The sequence below is a fragment of the Plecotus auritus genome (assembly GCF_963455305.1).
Source record: "Plecotus auritus genome assembly, chromosome: 7".
NCBI classification, from domain to species: domain Eukaryota; kingdom Metazoa; phylum Chordata; class Mammalia; order Chiroptera; family Vespertilionidae; genus Plecotus; species Plecotus auritus.
This window is the reverse complement of record NC_137774.1, coordinates 90624295-90647103: the sequence shown is the minus strand read 5'-3', so window position 1 is coordinate 90647103 and position 22809 is coordinate 90624295. Positions and strand designations below refer to the sequence as shown.

At 53.4% G+C, this 22809-nt stretch overlaps 1 protein-coding gene across 3 annotated transcripts in view; it reads left to right on the top strand.

The window, feature by feature from the left end:
• The window catches only part of CLIP2 (CAP-Gly domain containing linker protein 2), a 70213-nt gene that overhangs the window by 21209 nt on the left and 26195 nt on the right, over positions 1-22809 (top strand). For all 3 annotated transcript variants that reach the window (XM_080682458.1, XM_080682456.1, XM_080682457.1), the window contains 4 exons: positions 11986-12536; positions 18985-19109; positions 20602-20815; positions 21457-21654. In XM_080682458.1, coding sequence (XP_080538584.1) covers positions 11986-12536; positions 18985-19109; positions 20602-20815; positions 21457-21654 — 1088 coding nt within the window. The remainder of the gene's footprint in view (positions 1-11985; positions 12537-18984; positions 19110-20601; positions 20816-21456; positions 21655-22809) is intronic.

Below are 22809 nucleotides of genomic sequence, written 5' to 3'. Positions count from 1 at the left end.
CACTGGAGGGTTGTGAATCAAAAGGAATAGGATAGAAGGAATTGGAAAATTTTTATTAACCCATTCTCTGCAGTTGAAAATTGAGATTGTTTTTTATGTTCACTTTAATAAAAAGATGCTGTGATGAACATCTTTTGGCACAGATCCTTGCTCTGAATATATTGCAGCCATCAAGGTATGATGCTTCCATGTCATCTGATTGGCACAGAAGTTGGGGAGATAAAAAAAAAATAGCCAGAGGCCAGACTGGAAAATCTGGGTCCTGGGTTGGGTCAAGGAGAGTTTGAGCCAAAGGCTTGGGCAGTTGGCAGAACCAGGTCCCTGGCAAAGCCAAACAACCAGCATGACAGGTGAGGAAGCTATGCAGTGTGGCCACGGGTGACCTACACAGCCAGGTCTGCCCCATCATCCTCGTTTGAAGGTCCAGACTCCCCATCCGAGGTGGCAAACCTTCTTTTACTCCTGGGAGGCACTCCTGAGCAACGAGAAGAAGCCAGGGAAGAGAAAACAAGGTGGGAAGGACGTTCTAAGTGGGAGAACCAGCGGCGCGAAGGCCGTGCGGCAGGGATGGACTGTGCTTGTTAAGAAGGAAGGCAAGTCTGGGTAGAGAAGAGTGTAAACAAGGCTGGGGAGGGTGGCAGAGGCAGATGATGAAGGGCAGGGGCTCTGGGTTTCAGTGTGATGGGAGCTGTTGGAGGGTGTTAGCATGTACACATCCCTCCGGCCACCATGTGCAGGACGGGCTGCGGGGGTTAGGAACAGTGCTTGGGGAGATCAGTGACAACTGGTCACCCAGGCGAGGATGTCTACTCACTGCCAGGGCTCTGACCACCATACGTGGGTCATCAGGGAAGACTTCTTGGAGAAAGCCCGAAAGAGCGTAGCCTTGACAGTGGGAGAATGTATTGGCGAAAAGGAGGCCTTGCAGGCAGTGGAGTAGAGCGTGGGCAAAGGCACCGAGTAGGCTGAGCTTGGTCGGGTGCGGGGGGGGGGGGGGGGGGGGGCGATGGCAGTAGCGGTGGGTAACCCACTCTGGAGAAGGGCACCAGCCAGCCTGACCCTGACCCTCTTCTCTCCTGGAGAGAGCCCCATGGCACCTCTGGGTCCTTTCCTCATTGCTCCCTCCTGGTCAAGAGGGGCCTGAATGTGGCTCTGATCCAGGTCTAATGTGCTCTGCCCCTGAGTTACTTAACCTCTCTGAGCCACTAATGGGGTAATAGCATCTCTGATGAGATCACGTCAGTGGAGGAATGTGAAGTGCCTGCAGGTACAGAACTCATTAAAGAGTAATTTCTTTTCCTTCCACCCATCTGTAATCTCATTACAGAAAAACTGGGAAGTGATAAAAGAAGAAACAGCCCTCCCCTGAACGTAATCACAGCCACCACTGTGCCGTGTTCCCTTCCAGTCTTCCTACTGCACATATTGTCTAGGAGTTAAATCATGGGTTGTGCCCACACTTGCATCTTCCTCTTCCACCTCGGATGGTGCCCGCAGTGTCTTTGCCGTCCTTTAGAACAGCTGCGTAGTGGTCCCTCCAGGGAATGGGGATGGAGCACACGGTGTGGGGCTGGTTGCTTCCTGTCACACTGCACAGTGGTCTGGGAGCCCCGGAGGGTGGGGGCCCATGGTCTGACTTGGCCTGGGCCCCCCTCCCCCGCAGGGCTGTTCCAGAGAGAGGGGGTGCCACTCCATGAATGTCTGATTGATGACACAGCCATGCCCCTGTACTCCATGTGGGCGTGAAAGGCTGCAGCTGGGCTTGGTGGTGCCCTCCCTCCTCTGGCACCAGCTGCCTTTGCAGACACCCAGGCTAGGGGAGAGCTGGCAGAGGCAGAGAAACCCTGTGAGAGGGGAAGGGAGATTTCTGCCACCCAGAACTGCTTTTGTCCCTGCTCATAACAAGAGTCTCTGGAGAGGAGGGGACGGTGGGAGCAGCAGGGCAGGGCTGTGCACCCCACCTTGTGGGCCCCTCAGACTGCCTTCCCCACACCCTAGAACTGGCCATCTGCTCTCTGAGGTGCTGGGGGTGCTGCCCCCATCGGATGCTGGGACCCTGTGTGAGGGGCAGAGGCCCCTGAAAGACGAGTCTGGAGGAGACGAGCCGGTTGGGGAGGGGACAGTAAAAAGCTGGCGTCTGTTTTGGGAATCGGGGCTGTGGCTGCCTCCCAAAGCATGAGCTCAGCTTCCTGGCAGAGGGTCTAGCCAAGGGCTGGGCCTGGACTGATGCCCCTGCCCCGGGAGATGGAGGGCCTGTGTGGGTCCCAGGAGCTGTGACACACAGGGAGCAGCAGAGCCAGGGGGCTGGTGTAGGGGGTCTCTCACACTAGGAGGTGGCCCAGAGGTGGTCCGAGCAAGTGTGCAGGAGTGTGTCTGGGACATACCTGTGGGCAAAGGCCTGAGTGAGGAGCAAGATCGGGGGCATCCCAGCCGGACAGGACGGAGCACTCGGAGGCTGCTCTGATCAGGAGGTCAGGGAGGGTCTTGCTCAGGAGGTGACATGGGTACAGAGACTTGAGTGACAGGAGCCAGACCAGCTGAGGTTAGAGGAAGAACATCAAGGCAGAGGGAACAGTGGTTGCAAAGGCCCTGAGGTTTGAGATGTCTGAGAACCAGAGAGCAGCTTGAGTGGGCAAGGTGGGTGGTCACTAAGGTCCAGGGCATGAGTCAGGGCCCCAGATGGAAGTTGGGGAGCAGAGCCTGGGACCACCGGGGGGTTTGGAATCTATCCTGGGCTTGAAGGAGAAGGGGGTTCAGGCCTCCAGGCTGGCGGCCCAAGACTGCTGCTGGCATATAGCCCTCCCTTGGGGTCAGGAGCAGCCTGCAGTGGTCGGCAGGGTCTGACACTGCCCTGCAGTTGGGGAAGAGAAGGGGCTGTGGCCCACTGTGAACAGGGGCCCTTAGCGCTTCCATGGGGTTCCCTTCTGAGCCCCAGGTCAGGGGGTCAGGCCAGGTGTCCACTTGCCCCAATAAGAAGGGATGACTGCAGTGACCTGGGGCGGACTCTAGGCTGCTGAGTGAAGGGACAGACCACAGCCACTGTCGCTCTCCCCTCTGCCCTGGCTCCGATGGGCAGGCAGGTCCTGGAAGGACCTTTCCCATCCCTCACAGAATGGTCCAGCCCCAGAGATGTCCTCTCTAGGAGGGACAAAATTTGACACTTGCTGTGTCACAAGCAGGCTCTGCAGCAGTCATCTTACCACATTTCTCATTAACAACCCAGTGAGATAACTGCTCTTCACTCCATTTTAAAGATGAGAAAACTGAGGCTTCGAGCTCTCAGCTACGTTGCCCAGAGTTACAGGGCCAGAGAGCGATGGGGCTGGAGTTGAGCCTCAGGCTAGGCTGGGTCTAAAGCTGGCTCAAGCCACTGGCATCTGGTGGGGTGACTGGTGCCCCAAGTTCAGTCCCAGCTCTATACACTCAGCTCAGACCCCAGACAGGTGGGCAGAGTGGGAGGAGTGGGCTGTCCTCATTAAGCTGGTCACAACTGTCCCCTAATGTGCCTGCAGCCATTCCTCATGCTGGGGACCCAGGACACGGGAGGTCAAGGAAGAATGCGTGGATTTCCCCTCAGATAGGGAGCAGGCTACTTGGGGTGGGGTTCACCCCTATATCTTGATCCCCGCAAAGGGCCCACCTGGGGCTTTTAGTTCTGGCTTACTGAGTTGGGCCTGGGTACCTCTGCACTTCCTGGGTGTTTCAGACATGGCAGCCAGCCTGCCCTGCCCCAACAGGGCCCCAGAGCTGGCCTCTAGTCTTAGACACTGACCCCACCCCACCCCAAAGGGTTATCTTTCACCTTGGTACCCCTGTTCCCTGGGAGGGCAGGAGGCATCATCCCCGTTGTAAGTGACTTGTCCCAGATGCTGTGCAAACCTGGGCAGAACGAGGGCTACCAGCCCTGCGGAGCCAGACCAGCCAGCACAGCCCCCAGCAGCACTCACTCCCGTCAAGGTCAACCTCTCTGGCTCTCCCTAACCACATCCTAAACTTTTTAATGGCATCAGGATGGGGAAAGCCAAGCCGAGCCTTTTTGTGGCTGGGCTGTGGGGGGGAGGGGCATCGAAGCCTCCTAATGCTCCTGACGTCGCTGGTATTGATCCAGGGGGTGGGGGCCCAGCTGCCAGCACTGCCTGCCCTGGTGTGGCCACAGCAGGGCTCCTCCATGGGCAGCTGGCTCTGCTCTTTCCAGGGTAAGCCACCCACTTCTTTCTTCCCTGCGTCCCTGGCTGAGTCTGCTGGGAGGTGGCTTTACCCTCCTGATTTGGGGGTAGAGGGAATGGCAGGGGCTTCTGAGTTCCATATGGCTCTGGAAGGGTGATGAGCAATCCCTGGGACTGAGGCCCACCCCATAGTGGCTGAGAGCCGTCCCTTCTCCCGGATGGGTGGTGGAGGCAGTGCAGCAGGGGGATGCAGGGCCTGTGGTAGCCAGAAGGCTACCTTGGTCAGGTTGTGCTGGGATGGATGGACTCGGCTCTTTCTGAAGGCCATATTGGCGGGTACCATCAGGACTGACCTCAGGGTGAACTGGGCTGGGGGCTCATGGTGGCAAAGCCAGGCTCCCTTGAGGAATGCATGAAGATCTCGTCCCTTCTTCGTGACCTATGCCTTGAGCACCTGCTGGTGAGGAGAGGGAGCTTAGAGCAAAAAAGCCGCTTCAGAGATTGTGGGCATTTATGTATGTTGCTTTGGGGCCACCAGGGAGGGGAGTTCAGCATCATGGCCAGCCTGCATTTCTGTCTGGTCCTGGGGCTCCAAGGATGGGGAGAATAGTTGGTACGGGCTCCACCTCCCAGGGCTTGGGTTCTGGGTGGGGTGCAGATGCGTATCCTGGAAGGCAGACTGTGCAAAACCAAGGAAGAATGGAGCCCTGGGGGGTGGCTGCCGGTGAGGGCTATTGGAGCTGGTCTGATGGGCAGGCAGGGTTTCCTTGGGTGACCCAGAGAGGAAAGTGCTGTACTTTAAGGCCAGGGCGGCCCTGTTCTGCCTGGGACAGCCCTAGTTTACACCTGTGGTCTTGGCATGATGCTGGCTTAATAACACCTCCTTTCTCTCCAAGGTGCCTGGTTTTGGCTGATGAATCATGTGGTTACCTTATTTATAGCCCTTCCTAAGTGGTCACAGTGCACTTTAAAGGCTCGGAAAGGTCCTGCAGCAACATACCCTAACTTTGTTTAAGCCACTGGTTCTCAAGCTTGTTTGCAATTTGAGATTAATTTTTACTTTTCATTACACCCTGTGGAACTGTTTTCTATGGAACGTTTAGGAAACTGACCAGATCCTAGCATCAGCACGCTTTGTTTCCTCTGGCCTTCCATGGCAGGAGCAGGCTTCACAGCACACCTGTCTCTGTGGTTTCCTGCAAAGCCCCTGCTTGTGCTTTTTCAAATTGATTCCTTTCTGTCCTGTCCCTGTGTTCCCATCCCCCCAGCCCCAGGCATTCGTGCCTCAGTGCTATGTGTTGGGGCACTCTGAAACCTTGCTTTCTCATCAAGCATCACATCAGAAACACGTTTCCTGGTGAGAATGATTTTTAAAGGTGGCTTGATAATTTACATCACTGCTTCCCCAGTCCCCTCTTTTGGGGCACTTAGATTCAGGTTTTGTTTTTTTGTGGGCTTTGTGAATGACAAGACGGTGTGAGTTAGTTTTTTCTTTCTAAATTATTTCATTGGGAAATGAGGCACAGATTACCTTCCTTATTTTAGTTTTCCTAATTGAAAACATTGTATTTCATTGTTATTGTATTTTATTATAAAAGTAGCATTACAAAAGCAAAAAGGTAACATAAAAAGTGATCTGTAGCTAAAGATTTCAAATGGATGGGGTGGAGGGATGATGCGTGATTAGATTTGCCTTGCAGAGGCCTCACTCTCAAGGCTTTGGAGGAGGGCCTGGAGCAAAGTGGGGCGACTAGAGGCTGGGAGACCATTTTGGAGGTTGCTGTACTGAGCCAGGTGTGAAATCTCAAGGGCCTGATCTTGGGAGGGGCCTTTGAGACCCTAGACAGAAATGTGGATTAAGGAGTTATTTCTTCTGTGGAATTGCTGGATCTTGATGGGTAACTGGATTGTTGGGGTAGGAGGGGAAGGAGCAATGAAGATCTGGGCCTGAGTAATTGAATGGGTAGGGGGCACTTCCGAGATGGGGAGGGCAGAGGAAGAGCTCTTAGAGGGCGGGTCCTTTGGTTCAGGATGTCGAGTGAGAGGCTGGGGGACTTCCTGGAGGAGGCAGCTGCTAGGTGGGCAGGTCTGGTATCCAGGGAAGGACTCTGAGCTGGAGAGTGCAGTTAGGGCCCAACTTCGTTCTATATCTTGCGCTGTCATTTAGATCTTTTACAAGGAGGATTTACTAGTGTCTTTTAAAAAGCGGAAGTATGTCAGTATACAGGCAGTAGCTGAAGCTTCAGGAGAGGAGAGGGTTATATGGGGAGCATAGTCACAGTTAGGTCAGGGTTCCCCAGGCACTGACCAGAGAAGGAGGCCATTTCTCCTGCCTCTTCCCCCTCTCCCCACCTGCTCTCTGAGTGGAGACTATCAGGGACTTGGTGCTTCTCTGTATCCCCTTCCGATCTCTCATTTGTGGGGTATAGAGAGAATGTAGATGGGTCTTGGATGAGCCACCCATCCAGGGTGTGGGCAGGGCTGGAACTGGTGGTGTGGTAGTGCCAACCCATGCCAGCTCACAAGGACCAGTTGTGAAATTTCAGGAATTTTGCCAGTCAGATGTTAATCACAGCCATTATTCTTTTTAAAGCAGAGTGTGTAAATTTACAATTAAATAAATTCTATTAAAAAACAAAAGTAAATGTTCAAAACTCATGACTTCTAGTGGTACTTCTGGTAGTGTTTGTACCCTCATACTGCTATTATTTTACTAATAGTAAGATTTATAATATCTGTGTTTTTGAGGTTATTTATTCTGTGGTGGAAATACTATATCATTTTTTCCAACATCATGTTCAGTGATATCATGCTGGTAGTTTGAAATTGGTCATGGTGGGAAAATTTACACCATGGGAACTGGCAAATGCTACAAATCAGAGTTATTTATTTATTTTCTCCCAGAGAGCTAGTTGTTAAGCCTTTACCAGCAACTACTGGCCGGAACGTAGATGGGAGGAGGAATAAACAGAGGCTGCCCTGTTGGGAAGGACCACCAGGGTGGAAGAGGCAGAGAGGCCCCCCGTCCTGTCACAGAAACAGGGAGCTTTCTGAGGAGGGGAGACAGCAACCACAGGTCTGGGAAGGGGCACTGTCGGCCTCCCTCCAGCAGTGTCCATGGGGAGGGGTCGGGAGCTGAGGGTCAGAGAGGGCCTGCGAAGCAGAGTCTCCTCAGCGAATGGAGCCACTTCCTTCTAGATGGTGCCGGATGGGAAAATACCCACCTCTCCAAGTGCAGAAGACCAAGTCATATCTATATATGGCCTCGCTTGTGCTTTTAACTATGCAGTATATATGCATGTACATATAAGGCCTAGAAAAACATACACCAAGATGTTAACTGTGTTATGTCTGTATGATAGAACTATAGGTGCTTTAATTTTCTTAAAAATCGCTGACCTATGTTTTCCTTCAGTGGGCATATGAATGATCTTTGTGATAAACATTTAAATAGAGAGAGAGGAAAGCTTGATTGTGGGAAGGAGAGTGGAAGACAACAAGAGGAGGAGCTGCTGTTTTATGGGCCGGGGTGTTGATGCCACGGGTGGGCTCTGTTGGAGAGCCAGTCGGGGGAGAGAGGAGAGATAGGGAGGCAGCTCCCAGGGAAGACCAAAAGGGAATAGAAGTTTGCTTCTAAAAAGAGAAGAGGGCTCTTAGCTTTCCTCTAGAATAGCGGTTTTTAACCGGGGTTTTGCAGCACACTGGTGTGCCATACGAATTTTTAAAACATACGGTACCTGGCTATTTAGTCAGGGGCACTGACCTCTTCACCCTTGGTGGCTGAGATGCCGCGGGTGTGGAAAGGACCTGTCCCTGCTTCCCCAGGCAGGGTAGGACTTGAGTCCTTGTGGAAAGAGGGGAGGATGCCTTCTCATCTGGGCCTCCTACCCTCTGTGGACCAGGCCACCAGCTGCTGTCACTCTTCACCATGTCCATTAGCCCTTTCCACCCAAGTTCTACTTTGAACTTGAAACCGGCAATAAATGTCCTCATGCCTGCGTCTAGAAAAGGATCAGCTGCTCCTGTGAGGTGTAAGTCTGTCGCTGCCTTGGGGGTTTGCTGAGACCACTGCTGCTCTGTGCAGGAACCTGGAGGGAGCAGGGCCCCGGTCCTGGCTTCAGGGAGCTTCCAGAGCCTGCCTCAGAGCCGCAGAGCCGGGCGGGTGGGGCCAGGTCCGAGAGCATGAGTACTCACAGCATCTCCTCCAGGAGAGATGGGGGCCATAGATATCAGTGCTGGCCGGGTCTCTGGCTATTCTGACCCAGTTCTTAGTTGTCCCATGGGGAAACTGAGGCCCACATAAGAGAAGGGGCTTGGCCAGGCCTCGCCCGTGTGTTACAATGGCTCCCTGGCTCGAGGGGGACTCTGTAAGGGCTTTGTTTTTTAAATTATATTTTATTTTATTAGTTTGTTTATTTTAGTGAGTTTTAAAAAACATTTATTGGGGCGACATTGGTTCATAAAACCATACAGGTTTCAAGTGTACAATTCAACAAAACATCATCTGCATTGTGTGCCATCGCCCCAAGCAGTCTCTTTCTGTCCCTTCTCCCCCTTTGCCCACCTCCACCTCCCCTCCCCACCCCTTTCCTTCTGGCTATCACCACACTGCTGTCTGTATATATCTATATATATATATTTTCTTAATACCTTCACCTTTTATCCAGCCCTCTAAGCCCCCTCCCCTCTGACAGCTGTCAGTCTCTTCCATGCATCCATGCTTCTGTTTCTATTTTGTTCGTCGTTTTATTTTGTTCATTAGATTCCACATAAAAGTGAGACCATGTGACACTTGTCTTCCTCTGGCTGCCTTATTTCACTTAGCACAATGCCCTCCAGGTCCCTCCATGCTGTTGCAAAAGGTAAGCGTTCCTTCTTTTTTGGCCCTGGAAGGGTTTTCCATGCCTCCCCAAGTTCAGGCTGCTGAACACTCCCCGGTGTGAGAGGGGGATTTGATGAGGGTCTGCCAAAGAGGGAAAATGGAACAAAATGCTGGAGTGCGGTTGCCACAGGCTTTGACCTGGATTTTAGCAGCTGTTGAAACAACTGGTCTCTGGGCCTGTGGCCCCTGGAAGGGGTGGGTGGGGAAGAAATATTACCTGAGGGTCTGCCTGGGCCGGGACAGCTGGGGAGGAAGACAGCTGAGTAGGCAGCCTTTTGCCAATAATAGCTGGGTTCCCTTCGACCTGGGACTCTCCTCTGTAAGCATAGGACAGGTAGAGAAGGCTCTCACCTGGACCACCACCATTCATTTCAGTCAACAGGCATCATGCAGACCCTTGGCACAGGGAAGTGTTGTAGAAATGGATACGGAGATGGCACTGACACCTGCTAGGCATGCATGCCCTGCCGGGGCATCATTGAGAGGGAGGACTCTGGGCCCGACTCCTGCCTGGGTAACATTGGGCAAGTTCCATAACCTCTGTTCCCTCGTCTGCAAGATAAGAACGCAATATATTAAAAGTACTCAGTCTATTGGGGGCATGCACTAGGCACTTCATAAATGCTAGTTGCTGTTTTAATGATGACATTGACACCTCATTGTTGATGGGCCCCACCGGCTCCTTGGGCAGTGTTAGGAGGGGGCTGGGGGCTTCTTTCCCTTCTGCCTGCTTTTCAGAGCAGCTTCTAAGGGAGGTGCCTGCCTGACCCGGTGAGGAAGATAGCCATGCTGTTGGGACCTAGGTCCCAGCAGAAGCTCTTTGTGGTACAGGATTGTCCTAAATCCTAAATCAAGATTGAGGATTCCCAGGAGTTCGGCCCAGGCACAAGGAACCAGCAGGACGGGGTCTGTGTCAGCAGACTTACACTCGGTGGTTTATGTCAATTTCAGAGGACTCGAACCACTCCCCCCCGCCCACCGCTTATCTTACTCAGGGGTAGAGCCACTTGCCCAAGATCACCAGAATCTGCCTGTAAGCCCTTCTTCTGCCTCCTGGGCCTTTTGTGGTTTTTAATTTTTTTCTAGCCCCTTAGTTTTTGTATAAGTCATTCTCATGAAAATAACAAAAGTCAGCACACGTATGGACCAGGCAGGCACTGTCCCTGTCGTCACACAGCAGCCCAGAAGAGAGGTGCGGGTGAGGGACACAGGTGGGGCCAGGGAAGCTGGGTTCCAGAGCAGGACTGCTGGGCTCCAGGACCTGCTCCCTCAGCCACTGTGACCTCCGCCTCCTGGGATCTCGGTGGTGGAAGAGAGCCTTGGGCCCCAAACCAGGGTCCCACTCAGCGGTCTCATCTACACAAGAAATGGAAGGGGACATCCTTACATACGAAGAAGTAAGAGATGAGATTATTACCTGATTGTAGGGAACCATAAGGTTTAGCCAGATTCTGGGAAATAGGTCCATTCAGAGGAGTCCAAGAATTGGGGTGATGGCAGCTTGGGGCTGGGCATTGTGGGCATTGTGTATACGTTTTTTAGATGGTTTGGAAGTGCCCTGCACCAAGAGCCAGAGGCCTTTGGCCAGGGCTTGGCTCTGCTGCCTGCTGCTTGGGAGCTTAGATGGAAGCACCTGCTATCTCTGAGCCCCAGTGTCCTCAGCTGTAAAACTGGGACAACAAAATCACTTCGCAGGTTAGCTGTGAGGGCCAGATGAGCTGCTGCATGTCAGCCTCTGTGCACAGAGCATCCATCAGTGGGTCTCATGACTCGGATGTTAATCAAATTCAGCGTTAAAGCTCGTTGATCTCCCGGGGCCTAGCTCACAGGTGAGAGGTGTCCCTTCCCGCCTGGTCAGGACCCCCTCCTGGCTGCTGGGTCCTGGATGGCCACGTGCTTTCTCACCACCACTGCCAGTGCCCAGAGGGAGACCCTGCTTGCTTGGCCTCGGCTGTGGGGCCTGCCTTGGAATGTGTGGCTTCCTTGTCCCAGAAGCTCTGTCCTTAAGGGTTGGCTTCCAGCCCCGAGACAGCATCCAGCCAGGCCGGGGCCCAGGGTTCCGTGGCCTTGGATGAAAGGAGGACTCAGGTTGGAGCTGCTACCCTGTGCCCCCTCCACTGGCTGCCCATGGAAAGCATCAGAAACACCTGCTTGCCCCTGTCTCTGTCTGTGTTTCACAAGCCATCGCCTCTGGAATAGAGAAGGACGAGCTCTCCTCTGCTCGATGCGTGGTCTGGCGGGAAGGAGGGTGGTCCAGCGGGAAGGAGGGTGGCCCGGCAGGAAGGAGGGGCAGCCTCTGGATCTTGAGGTGCAAACAGGAAGGCTTTCTGAGCTCCCACCTTCCCAGGAGCCTAGGACCCAGGAGCCACACACACACAAAGCGTGGTGGGGCCAGCTCTGCTTTGTCCATTCCTGAGTGACCTTGAGCAAGTTGCTTCCCTTCCCTATCTGCTGGGAGATAGGTCCCCTCCCAGAGTTTGAGTCCCATCTCTGCTGTGTGGCCTTGGGCAAGGCCTTTGCCTCTCTCAGCCTCAGGGTCCTCCTTCCTGTAAGGAGGACTGGATTAGGGGACCCAGTTCAGGCCAGAGAACCCCACGTTCAGTCCTAGGAATGAGGTTACACACTTGCTTCCTCCCTCCCACTTGTTCTGGTCTGCACAACCCTGAGGCTCAGACTTGGGAAGGAGGAGGAGAGAGGGGAGGTTTAGGGGTGGAGTAAGATATTTTTCCTGGCTCTTTCTTTGCCCCCAAATGTCTGTGGCTATGGCCAGCTGTCAAGGAATAGCCTTTTGCTGGGGCACAAAGTCCGTGAAGAATGAGACCTGCCCAAGCCCACACTGCCAACCACACCTGCCTCAGTTTCCCCATCAGGTAACCAGCACTGGCACCTTCCAGCTCTCACTCAGCCCTAACCACTGCCTCTCTCCTCACTCTCCAGGCTCCCCCCTGCACAAGCAGGCCTCGGGACCCTCTGTGGCTGCGCCCGCCGCCCCTGAGAAGCCTGGCCCGAAGGCAGCCGAGGTGGGCGATGACTTCCTGGGGGACTTTGAGGTCGGCGAGCGGGTATGGGTGAATGGCGTGAAGCCAGGTGTGGTGCAGTACCTGGGTGAGACACAGTTCGCACCTGGCCAGTGGGCCGGCGTGGTGCTCGACGAGCCCGTGGGCAAGAACGATGGCGCTGTGGGCGGCGTGCGCTACTTCGAGTGCCCGGCCCTGCAGGGCATCTTCACGCGGCCCTCCAAGCTCACCCGGCAGCCCACGGCTGAGGGCTCGGGCAGCGACACCCACTCGGTGGAGTCGCTGACCGCCCAGAACCTGTCACTGCACTCGGGCACAGCCACACCCCCGCTGACCAGCCGCGTTATCCCGCTTCGGGAGAGTGTCCTCAACAGCTCCGTCAAGACAGGCAACGAGTCAGGCTCCAACCTCTCGGACAGTGGCTCTGTGAAGCGGGGTGACAAGGACCTGCGCTTGGGAGACCGTGTGCTGGTGAGTCCCTTCCCCCCACTGCTGCACCCCACTAGGCAAGCTGGAACAAGGGGGCTGGCAGGGAGTGGACTCAAGAGGCTCGGGTGGGGTCCCGGCTGGGCCATCCACTCCTTGTAGAACCACACAAAGGGACCAGGGAGACAGGTTAAGTGGGCTCTGCAGACTGTTGCTGTGTGACCCTGGGCAGGTGTCTTAACTTTTCTGGGCCTCAGTCTTCCCATCTATAAAATGGGAATTTTAATAGTACCTTCCTCATAAGTTGGAATGCATTAATATGTATAATGCCTTTAGATGGTGCCTATACTTAATAAGTGCCCCATTATGTTAGCTATTATTGATGCTATCCATTGATCTAGGCCACCATCATGGATGTGCCAGGCCTATACTGAAATGGCCAGGGACTAGAGTGCTCAAGATCCCTGGCCCAGGGTCGGGTGGTTGGTTCAGACACCTAACTAACCGTAACGGAGAGTAATCACTGTTGCTGTGGAGGAGAGAATTGGGTCCCAAGAGCCAACGGGCTCTCTAGGCAAGTCTACCTGCCAGGGGTTCCTCTTCTCTGGCACGCCCAGCTGTTGGGGCAGGAGTAAGAGGGGGCAGTGGCCCTCAGGTCCCTTCAGAGTCTGGATTCATCCTTCTGTAGTATGAATGTGGGAGTGTTTTCCTGGCACCTGCTGTGAGCCAATCCTGGGCTGGGGGTGGCAAGGTACACAGGATAGGGCCAAGACCTGCTGTGCCAGATCCAGGGCCCAGGTGGCTCCAGGCTGACCCTGTCCTTCAAGAACCATGGTTTTGGGTAGGTGGGAATCACACCATGCGAGGAGGCCGGCTCGGCGTCTTCTGCTTCTCCCAGGCAAACAGCATCTTGTCCAACCTCAGGTATTGCTGCCAGAGGACTTCCAAGAATCCCAAACCCAGAATTTCCATCGCCTGGTTATGGAAACCAGGAAGCACTTCATAACTGCTTTTCCAAACACTAAAGCCATATATTTTTAACTTCCTACAACTTTCTTTCTAATATAGTGTAGTTTTCTTTTACCAGCCCCAAAATATCAAACTTTTTATGTGAATGTAGCAATAAAGAAGAGATAATTTCTTTAAAAAAAAAAAATTACCTGAAGGGTGTCAGGCAGGCCTGGGGTCTGAGGAGTCAAGGAAAGGTATCAGTTGGTGGAGGGAGAGGTTCCTTGCTCAGGTCAGGTGGGGGAGAGTGGAGGGGTTTCCCACCTCAAGGTGGGGAGCACATGCTCGGAGCTCTAAGTCTGAGCGGGGAAGGGTTTGGCGGGCTCTGGAGTCCCAATGTGGGGATCCCAACAAGTTATCACTGCCTGGGATCCTTCCTCCCCACTCGAGACCTCACACAGGGCCATGGTTTCTCCTGGAGGCTTCTGGGAAGAGCATGTGGGTTGGAGGAATGAGAGGAAATGTTTATACCCATTGCCCCATTGAAACCTCAAGCTTTCATCAGAGCTGGCAGCAGTAGCAGCAGACACCCCATTGACTTCCCAGCCCACGAGTGGGCTGAGTCCTCATTTTGAAACACTGCTTTCTTGGGGGTGTACCCCATGCTGGGCACCTGCCCATCACTTTCTGTACCTTGTCCCTGTGGGTCCTCCCCCCTCTGCCTTACAAGGTAGGGGTTATCTCCTCCCCACCCACCCCGTTTTACAGATGAGGAAACTGGGCTCAGCATGGAAAACAGCCTCCCCAGGACTCACAGCCAGGAATTGATGGGCCATTCACTCATCAACTGTGCCTGCCTGGATGCCCTTGGATTCTGGGTGGGGGAGAGGAATCTGAACAAGGGGGTTATTTCTACCACAAGGATTGGGCCTCACCTGCCCCCCACCCCACCCTCGCCTGCAGCTTTCCTTGGGTTAGTCCTCCTGGCTGGTCCAGCACTGCCAGGACCCAGCTGGCTTGCTGACCCTGGACCTTGCTTTTCTCCCCTGGACCTGCTGTGAACACCTGACACCTCTCCTTCCAGCCCCTATCCCACCCTTAAAAAAATTATATCCTGGACATGGGTGACTATAGAGGATGAGGGACTCTAGAAAAACTATATGAGAAGCTATTGCTTTTGCAAATTTTATAAATCATGTGATTCCCATGAATGCATTGTCAGGGCCTTGGAAGAGGCCAGTGCAGGTGAGGGTCCCTGAAGCCTAAGCTGTTAGCTTCACCAACCACAAGTCCACTTCTGACCTGGGTCAAAGGCCTGAGCTCTGTTCACTATTTATGAACATAAGTAACAGTATTTATGCTTATTAAGTTGTGCTGAGCTTTAAAGATACCCCTGGATCCTGGTTTCATTTGGGCCTCAACACTACCCCATAAGGTCTGTGTACTAGATTAGTAATCATGGGCAAGTTATTTATCCTCTCTGCCTCAGTTTCTTCAACTGTAAAATGGGGATAATCGTTCATCTGTCTTGGGTGGCTCTGTGTAACCTCTCTGAAGTGTTAGCTATTGTCAGCATTAAAGTCTGTGTTGGGCATGTCTGGGTGGCTCAGTGGCTGAGTGTCAACCCATAAACCAGGAAGTCACATTTCAATTCCTGATCAGGGCACATGCTCTGATTGTGGCTCCATCCCCAGTAGGGAGTGTGTAGGAGGCAGCCAATCAATAATTCTCTTTCATCATTGATGTTTCTATTTCTTTCTCCTCCCTTTCTCTCTCTGAAAATCAATAAAAACTTTTTTTTTTTAATTCCATGATGGGTGGGCATTCTCCTCGGCCAGGGGGTCCTGGTGCAGTGAAGTGCTCAGAGCTCAGGGGGGCTCCCTGAGGTCACACAGTGGCTCACGATGGCTTGAATGTCCGTGGCTTCTATTGGTCAAGCGCTTGCTGTGAATGGAATCCTGTGCCGAAAACTTTACACCCACAATCCATTTCCTCTTCAGCCCTGAGAGGCCCTGGTCCCTGGAGGAACCTCTGGAGGGTGAGAGGGAGACCTGGAGACCACAGGAGAAACATGCCTCCCGTTCCCCGAACAGTGTTCCTTAAATACTGGAAGTTTTGTTACATGCTTGTCTGACCCGGTTTTCAGATGCTGTTTGGAGTTGTGCATTGGGTTTGGTGGATCACCTCTTGTTCTCACAGTCGCCCATTTCACAGTCGGAGAGACCTGAGTTTCCCACAGCACCTGCAGTGGAAGCAGCTGAGCTGGGCCCAGAGGCTGGCTGCCCTGCCTTGCTTTCCCACCCTCTGCCCCCTCCAGCCCAGGAGGTGGTCTGTCTGCATGGGTTTTAGGGAAGTCGATTTCAGAGGCAGCATGGCTGGTGTGGCAGACTCAGGGACCAGCCACGCAACCACCAGTTTAGGATCGAGGTCATTGAGGACAAAAGATATTCTAGGTTGGAAATGCAGAGCAGCAGGAACCAAGAGGGCAGGTTGAGACCTGGTGACCGGAGGGGTTGGGAAGACAACCCCACCTGAGGGTCTTTGACCAATGAGACCTGATCCTGACTCAGAGGCCTGCTGGGGCAGAGACCACCAGGCCCTGATTGTTGTTTGAGTGAGGACAGTGCGGCTCAGAGAGGGCAAGTACTTGCTCAGAGTCACACAGCAGAGCATGGGCAAGGCTGAGATGGGGACTTTGGGCTCCTACCTATCAGCCCAGGAACGTTCCCTGTATCCTCCACCTTCAGTGTGCCCAGTAGCCTGGTGGGGAGCAGAAATGTCTTGGTTATCTACTATTGACTATGTGGGGTATAATTAGCAAGGAACAGACAACGTTGTCTCAGGAAGGAAGTGGCCTGGCTGGCTGCTTGTGGCTCCAGGAGGCACCCCAGGGCCAAAGACGTGGAGACAGATGTGAGGTGGTGGGAGAGCTCTCTGACCCCCAAAGACGTCAATGGCAGAAAGGTCGTCGTGACAGGTCGGGTTCTCCAGAAGTAGTTGCTGAAGTGGGCTTGTGGTGCAGATGTTTATTAAGAGTTTTAGTATCTATGGGAGGTTGGGCAGAAGAAGAAGTCAGACTGCACACAGGCTGGATAGAGCCTTGGCCAACCCAGGAGCTCTAGAGAGAGACTGTCCATCACAGCACCCCGTGCTGAGCCCTGGTCTCCACCTTTCTGCTCCTGCCTCACTCAGTCACTTGGTGTGGCTGCCCCAGGAAAGGCATCAGCTCAGGTGAGGGGGGCGTGCAACAAAGGCCAGTGTCAAGGGGCTCGAAGCAGGGCAGCCAGGCCGTCCTTGAAGCAGGATCTGTGTGGAGCAGCTCCTTGTAGGTGAAGGCTCTGGCCCTTCACGTTCCTTCACGCAGTGGCCGCAGAGGCAACCCAAGAAGGGTGGGACCTTTCCACAACCACCTGCTACCCTCGCCCAGTACCTTTTTATTTTTATTTTATATAATATGTTTTTATTGATTTCAGAGAGGAAGGGAGAGGGAGAGAGAAATAGAAACATCAGTGCTGAGAGGGAATCATTCATCGGCTGCTTCCTGCATACCCCACACTGGGCATCAAGCCCACAACCTGGGCATGTGCCCTGACTGGGAATCAAACCATGACCTCCTGGTTCATGGGTTGGCACTCAACCACTGAGCAACACTGGCCAGGCTCCCAGTACATCTTAAAGCTCACAGCTGAGGCCAGCCTGGCATGCAGATAACCAGAGTGTACCAGCCCACCAGGCAGTCTGACCAGCCGACTCTTCCCCACTGGGCCGGTAGGTTCTCTGCAGGGCTGTGTCCCTCCAGGCATCCCCTTGGCAGCTGGCCTGGTTAGGTATGGGAACAGGGTCCTGAGAGATGAAGAATGAGGTTCTCTCTCTACCAGTCCTGCCCCACAACCCCTGGGTCAACACCCAGCAGGCGGTGTCGAGGTGGCAAAGTGGGAAGGTAGCTTAGGGGTTGTACACGCCTGGGTGTGAGCGCAGTTCTGCCCCTGACAGCAGTTTGACCCTGGGCAGCATAATAAAAATAGTAGATAGAGCCCTAGCCAGTTAGGCTCAGTGGGTAGAGCATCGACCTGCAGACTGAAGGGTCCCAGGTTCGATTCCAGTCAAGGGCATGGACCTTGGTTGCGGGCACATCCCCAGTAGGAGGTGTGCGGGAGGTAGCTGATCGATGTTTCTCTCTTGTCGATGTCTCAACTCTCTTATCACTCTCCCATCACTCTCCCTTCCTCTCTGTAAAAAATCAATAAAATCTATTTAAATATTTTACTTTAAAAAAATAGTCAATAGAGAAGGGGCCTGGCACACATGTGAGGGAGCCGCTGCGGAATCGCCCAGGGAGGTGAGCTTCCCCAGGTTGTGCTGGCCTGGGTGGGGTCAGGTACCAGACCCGTCCCCTCTGGAGACTGTCCCACTCTTTCTGCTTTCCTCCCATCTCTGAGGATACCTGCCTGGTTTCATCCCGTTGAAGACAGGAAGGGACAGAGAATTCCGCTCTGGAGGCAGCTGAGGACTAAGGTTGCAGTAGCCCCTTGCTGAGGCTGGGGCTGGTGCAGGCTTGTTAGTGCTCTAGCCAGGCTCCCACCCGAGGGGAGAGGGGCCCTGAGTAGTGTTTGCTTGGTCATAGCTCTGTAAACCCGGATCTGATCAACCTCACCAGGGGGAAGAGGGTGGCAAGCCCGGAAGTAGGAGTGACGCAATGGTGATGGGGATCTAACACCTCCCCTTCCTTGATGGGAAGTCAATGAATGGCACCCAAAATGGAAAAGGCAAAAAGTAGCAACATAAGCATGTTAGTTAGAAATATGGAGGTAAAATACCGAACAGTTCAGCTTAAAGAGTTAAGGTTTTGCTTCTGGGGAGAAGTAGAGAAACTTCCAGGGAGGCTTTAGAAGTATCTGACTCTTTATGTGTAAATAACTTTAATTTTTTAAAAACTTAACTATTTTTACAGTAATAGTCACACTAGTCTATCCTGTGAACTTTTTAACTGTGGTAAAATACACATAAGAAAATTTACCTTCTTAACCATTTGAAGTGTGCAATTCAGTATGTTAAGTCCATTCACGCTGTCGTGCAACAGATCTACAGGTTTTTTTTCATCATGCAAACCTGAAACTGTTCCTTAAACTACAACTCTTCGTTTCCCTCCTTAAACTACAACTCTGTTTCCCTCTTCCTGCCAGCCCCTGGCAACCACCATTTGAAACACTCATTTTTAAGGGTAAAATGGATTGAGACTCTAGTATGTACTGCACACATAGCACTTAGCCCTCACAAAATCCCTTTTCACAGATGAAGATGCTGAAGCTCAGAGGTTAGGTAACTTGCTCAAGCTCACTGCAGAGTTTGAATGCAGGTCTGTCTGTCTCAAAGCTCTTGCCTGGGGCAGCCCTGAGAAGTACTGGTTACACCTGTATCCTTTCTCACCCTGGCTCTCCTTTCTCCTGCATGTTGGAAAGGAGGGGTGGGGTGAGCTTGGCACCTGGGTCCCTGCACCAGATGCCCACTTTTTGCTCTAGCCCTGAGTCTCTCCGTGTGCCAACAGGTTGGCGGGACAAAGACTGGCGTGGTGCGGTATGTGGGGGAGACGGACTTTGCCAAGGGCGAGTGGTGTGGCGTGGAGCTGGACGAGCCCCTTGGGAAGAACGATGGGGCGGTGGCGGGCACCAGGTACGGTGGGCTTCCCCCAGGAGTGTGGGAGGGGGCTTGTCTTTGCCTGGGATGGGTGCAGTGGACAAGGATGAGGCATCTGAAGAAGCCAGTGTTGAGTGTGTGGGTGGCTGTGCCAGACACCACAGTATAGATGCTGCCTCCATCCTTCTGTCACAGCAGTATGCGGGGCAGATGGTGGGGCTATCATCCCCATTTCACAGATGAGAGAACAAAGGCCAGAGAGGTCATTGCTCAAGGTCACACAGAGTCAGGGGCAAACGCTAGGAGAAGCAGTGGTCCTTGCCTCCCTGGGATTTCTCTGGACAACACAGGAAATCAGACAGTGAGCTCTGAAGTCAAGGGTGGAGTCACAACTGGTTCTAGGCTCCATGCCATCTCCAATTAAAGGGAATTAACTGTGGGGAATGCTGGGTCAAGAGGGTCTAAGACTGTGTCTCAATCATTGGGGATGGGGTTGGGTGATATGATGGGTGAACAGGGTCAGGGATGTGGGGCTCAGGCTAGATGGCCTCATTCCTGCATTGGCTGTGCCTGGATTAGCTTCTGAGGCCCAGATGAGTCTGTGGCAGCTCGGAGAAGGAAGGTATGCTAGGCTGGGGGACAGCCGAGGAAAGACCTTAATGTAGGAAGAGGAGGGGTGGGGTAGTCGTTTCAAAGTGAGTCAGAAACTGGACAGAACTAGCTCGCCTGGTCCCTTGTAGAATCCTTGACCAGAGAGATTCCAAGAGATCACCCAGAGTTCCGTAACAATACTTTGCCTTCCTGTTTTCAAGACCGATATTTCTCTCAACTTACTCCTGCTTTCTGACTTCAGGGGCAGGTTGGGTGGCAGCCCCACCCCCAACACACACACAATGTCTCCCTCACACTTTTGCTTCTCTATTCAGGGAGTTCCATGGCAGAGAGCTGATGGGGTTCCTTAGGTGTGGGGTGGACCAGGGGCAGCCATGAGAGTGGGGCTGCAGATATGCCTGGTGGCCTCTGAATGGTGTGTGGGAGCCAAGCATAGTCGACTTTGGAGTCCAGCAGGCTAGAGGTTCCAGTCCCAGCATTGCCACTTGACCAGCTGTGTGACTGTGAGCAAGTTACTTAACCTCTCTGAACCTAAGTCTCTTCATCTGTGAAATGTAGACAATAGTAGAGTGGTTGAGGGCTTAAAATGAGCATTCATGAAAAGGGACTGGGGCAGAGCATGTGCTCAGTAATTGTTATTCGTCTACATCCCCCCAGATATGCCCAGTAGCTGTTCCCAACCCCCATACATACACCAGGACACCCCTCCCCAGCTCCAGCTATTCACAGCTGCAAAGAATCTCAGGCCCTAGTTACTCTAATCCCTTTCTGGGAGTCTCTTCTATTGGTCTTGGGATGTGGGTGATTGGACCCCAAGGATGAGCTTCTCTACTGGGTTCTGAGGAGGTGGGGGAGGCAGGTAAAGCTCCAGGCTATGTGGCCATGATGCCAGCATGGGTCTCTCTTGCTTCCCCAGGTACTTCCAGTGCCCACCCAAGTTTGGCCTCTTCGCGCCCATCCACAAGGTGATCCGCATCGGCTTCCCATCCACCAGCCCAGCCAAAGCCAAGAAGACCAAGCGTATGGCCATGGGTGTCTCAGCACTGACCCACAGTCCCAGCAGCTCCTCCATCAGCTCCGTCAGCTCTGTGGCTTCCTCCGTGGGCGGCCGGCCCAGCCGCAGTGGCCTGGTGAGGGTGGGGCTGGGGAGGGGTGTCCTGATGTATGTATGGGGATTGAGGACAGAGGGATCCAGGTGCCCCTGACTTGCACTAGCGCCAGGCATCCTCAGATTGGAGTTTTTGAGGAAAGATGAAAGCGCATATCTTTTAACAAGGGAAATTAATCCATTTACATTATTGTTATTTTTATATTACTGATTTGTCAGTAGCCTGAACCTTTCCTGGGTGTTGAGGGTCATACAGATGCAGGGCAGGTCATACAGATGCAGGGCAGGTCATACAGGTGCAGGTTTCAAAAAGGTTGCCACAGGCATCCTGGATGAGGGGAAAGGTGAGGCTGTCCTTCTGGGCAGTGAGCTTCTATCCAAGCTCAGTCTAAGATGAAAGGTTCCTCCTGACCCAGGAGAGGGTGACCCCGGCGAGGGAGCCTACCGTGCGGCAGAGCCCCAGCTGTGACTCTCCTGGGAGGGGGGAGTTTCCTGAATCTGAAATAATACGCTTCCCCCTGCACAAGTAGGCAGGGGCACTAGCAGGGGAGGAGCAGGACCCTGGGAGTCCAGGCCCTTGGGCCCCCACCTGCTGGGGAGCTGTGGGTTATCTGGATGGTGCTCAGATCCCTGAGTCCTGCCTGCACCCATGTCCTCCTGCAGCTCACGGAGACCTCTTCACGCTACGCCCGCAAGATCTCTGGCACGACTGCCTTGCAAGAGGCACTGAAGGAGAAGCAGCAGCACATTGAGCAGCTGCTGGCTGAACGGGACCTGGAGCGGGCTGAGGTGGCCAAGGCCACGAGCCACATCTGCGAGGTGGAGAAGGAGATTGCCCTGCTCAAGGCGCAGCATGAGCAGGTGGGTGGGCAGGCGGGGCAGTGGGCACCCAGAGGGGCACCAGCAGCCTCCCCAGGCCAGGCTCATAGGTCACTTACAATCAGTGCAGACGATGGATGTGCAGAGAAGACTCCTCCGACTGGCAGAAGTCCTTCCGTGGATAGGTTCACACACTTTCAGAAGCTGGATATAGTCCGGTCGGTGTGGCTCAGGGGTTGAGTGTGGACCCGTGCACTGAGAGGTCATGGTTCAATTCCTGGTCAGGGCACATGCCTGGGTTGCGGGCTTGATCCCCAGCAGCAGTTGTGCAGGAGGCAGCCAATCAGTGTTGATATTTCTCTCTCATCGGTGTTTCTATCTCTCCCTTCCTCTCTTTCTAAAAATAAATAAAAACAACTTTAAAAAAAGAAAGTTAGAAAAAAGAGCCTGGAAATAAACCGTCCCCTGCTTTTTTTTTTTAATATATTTTATTGATTTTCTACAGAGAGGAAGGGAGAGGGATAGAGAGCCAGAAACATCGATGAGAGAGAAACATCGATCAGCTGCCTCCTGCACACCCCCTACTGGGGATGTGCCCACAACCAAGGTACATGCCCTTGACTGGACTCAAACCTGGGACCCTTCAGTCCGCAGGCCGACGATCTATCCACTGAGCCAAACCGGTCAGGGCCCGTCCGCTGCTTTTTCCTACCTCCTCAGTGTGAGCGTTTCCTCGGCCATGGAAAATTCTTCCCCATCTGAACAGCTGCATTGCCGTCTGTCACGGGCTGCATCCTTGCTGACGCGGCCAGTCCCCTGCTATTGTTTAAATTGTTTTGTTTCTCACTTTCTCAAAATAATGCTCGTATACACATTTTTTGTGTGTACCTGTCCTCGTTTCAGATTGAACTTTCTAGCAGATTCGTGGGTTGAGCTTTAGGGAAGTAATCCCCTGCCCACAGCCTTGAGTCATCTGCTGTCGCATGTCTACTCTTCCCTGATGTTTGTCACCTGCATGAGAGCCCCCTCCTGGGCCACGGCCCCCATTTGGGGCCAGCTCACCCCTCTCTGGGGTGCTGGAATTAATAAGGCCAAGTTCAGCCCTAGCCAGTTTGGCTCAGTGGATAGAGCATTGGCCTGCAGACAGTAGGGTCCTGGGTTCGATTCCAGCCAAGGGCACATGCCCAGGTTCGATCC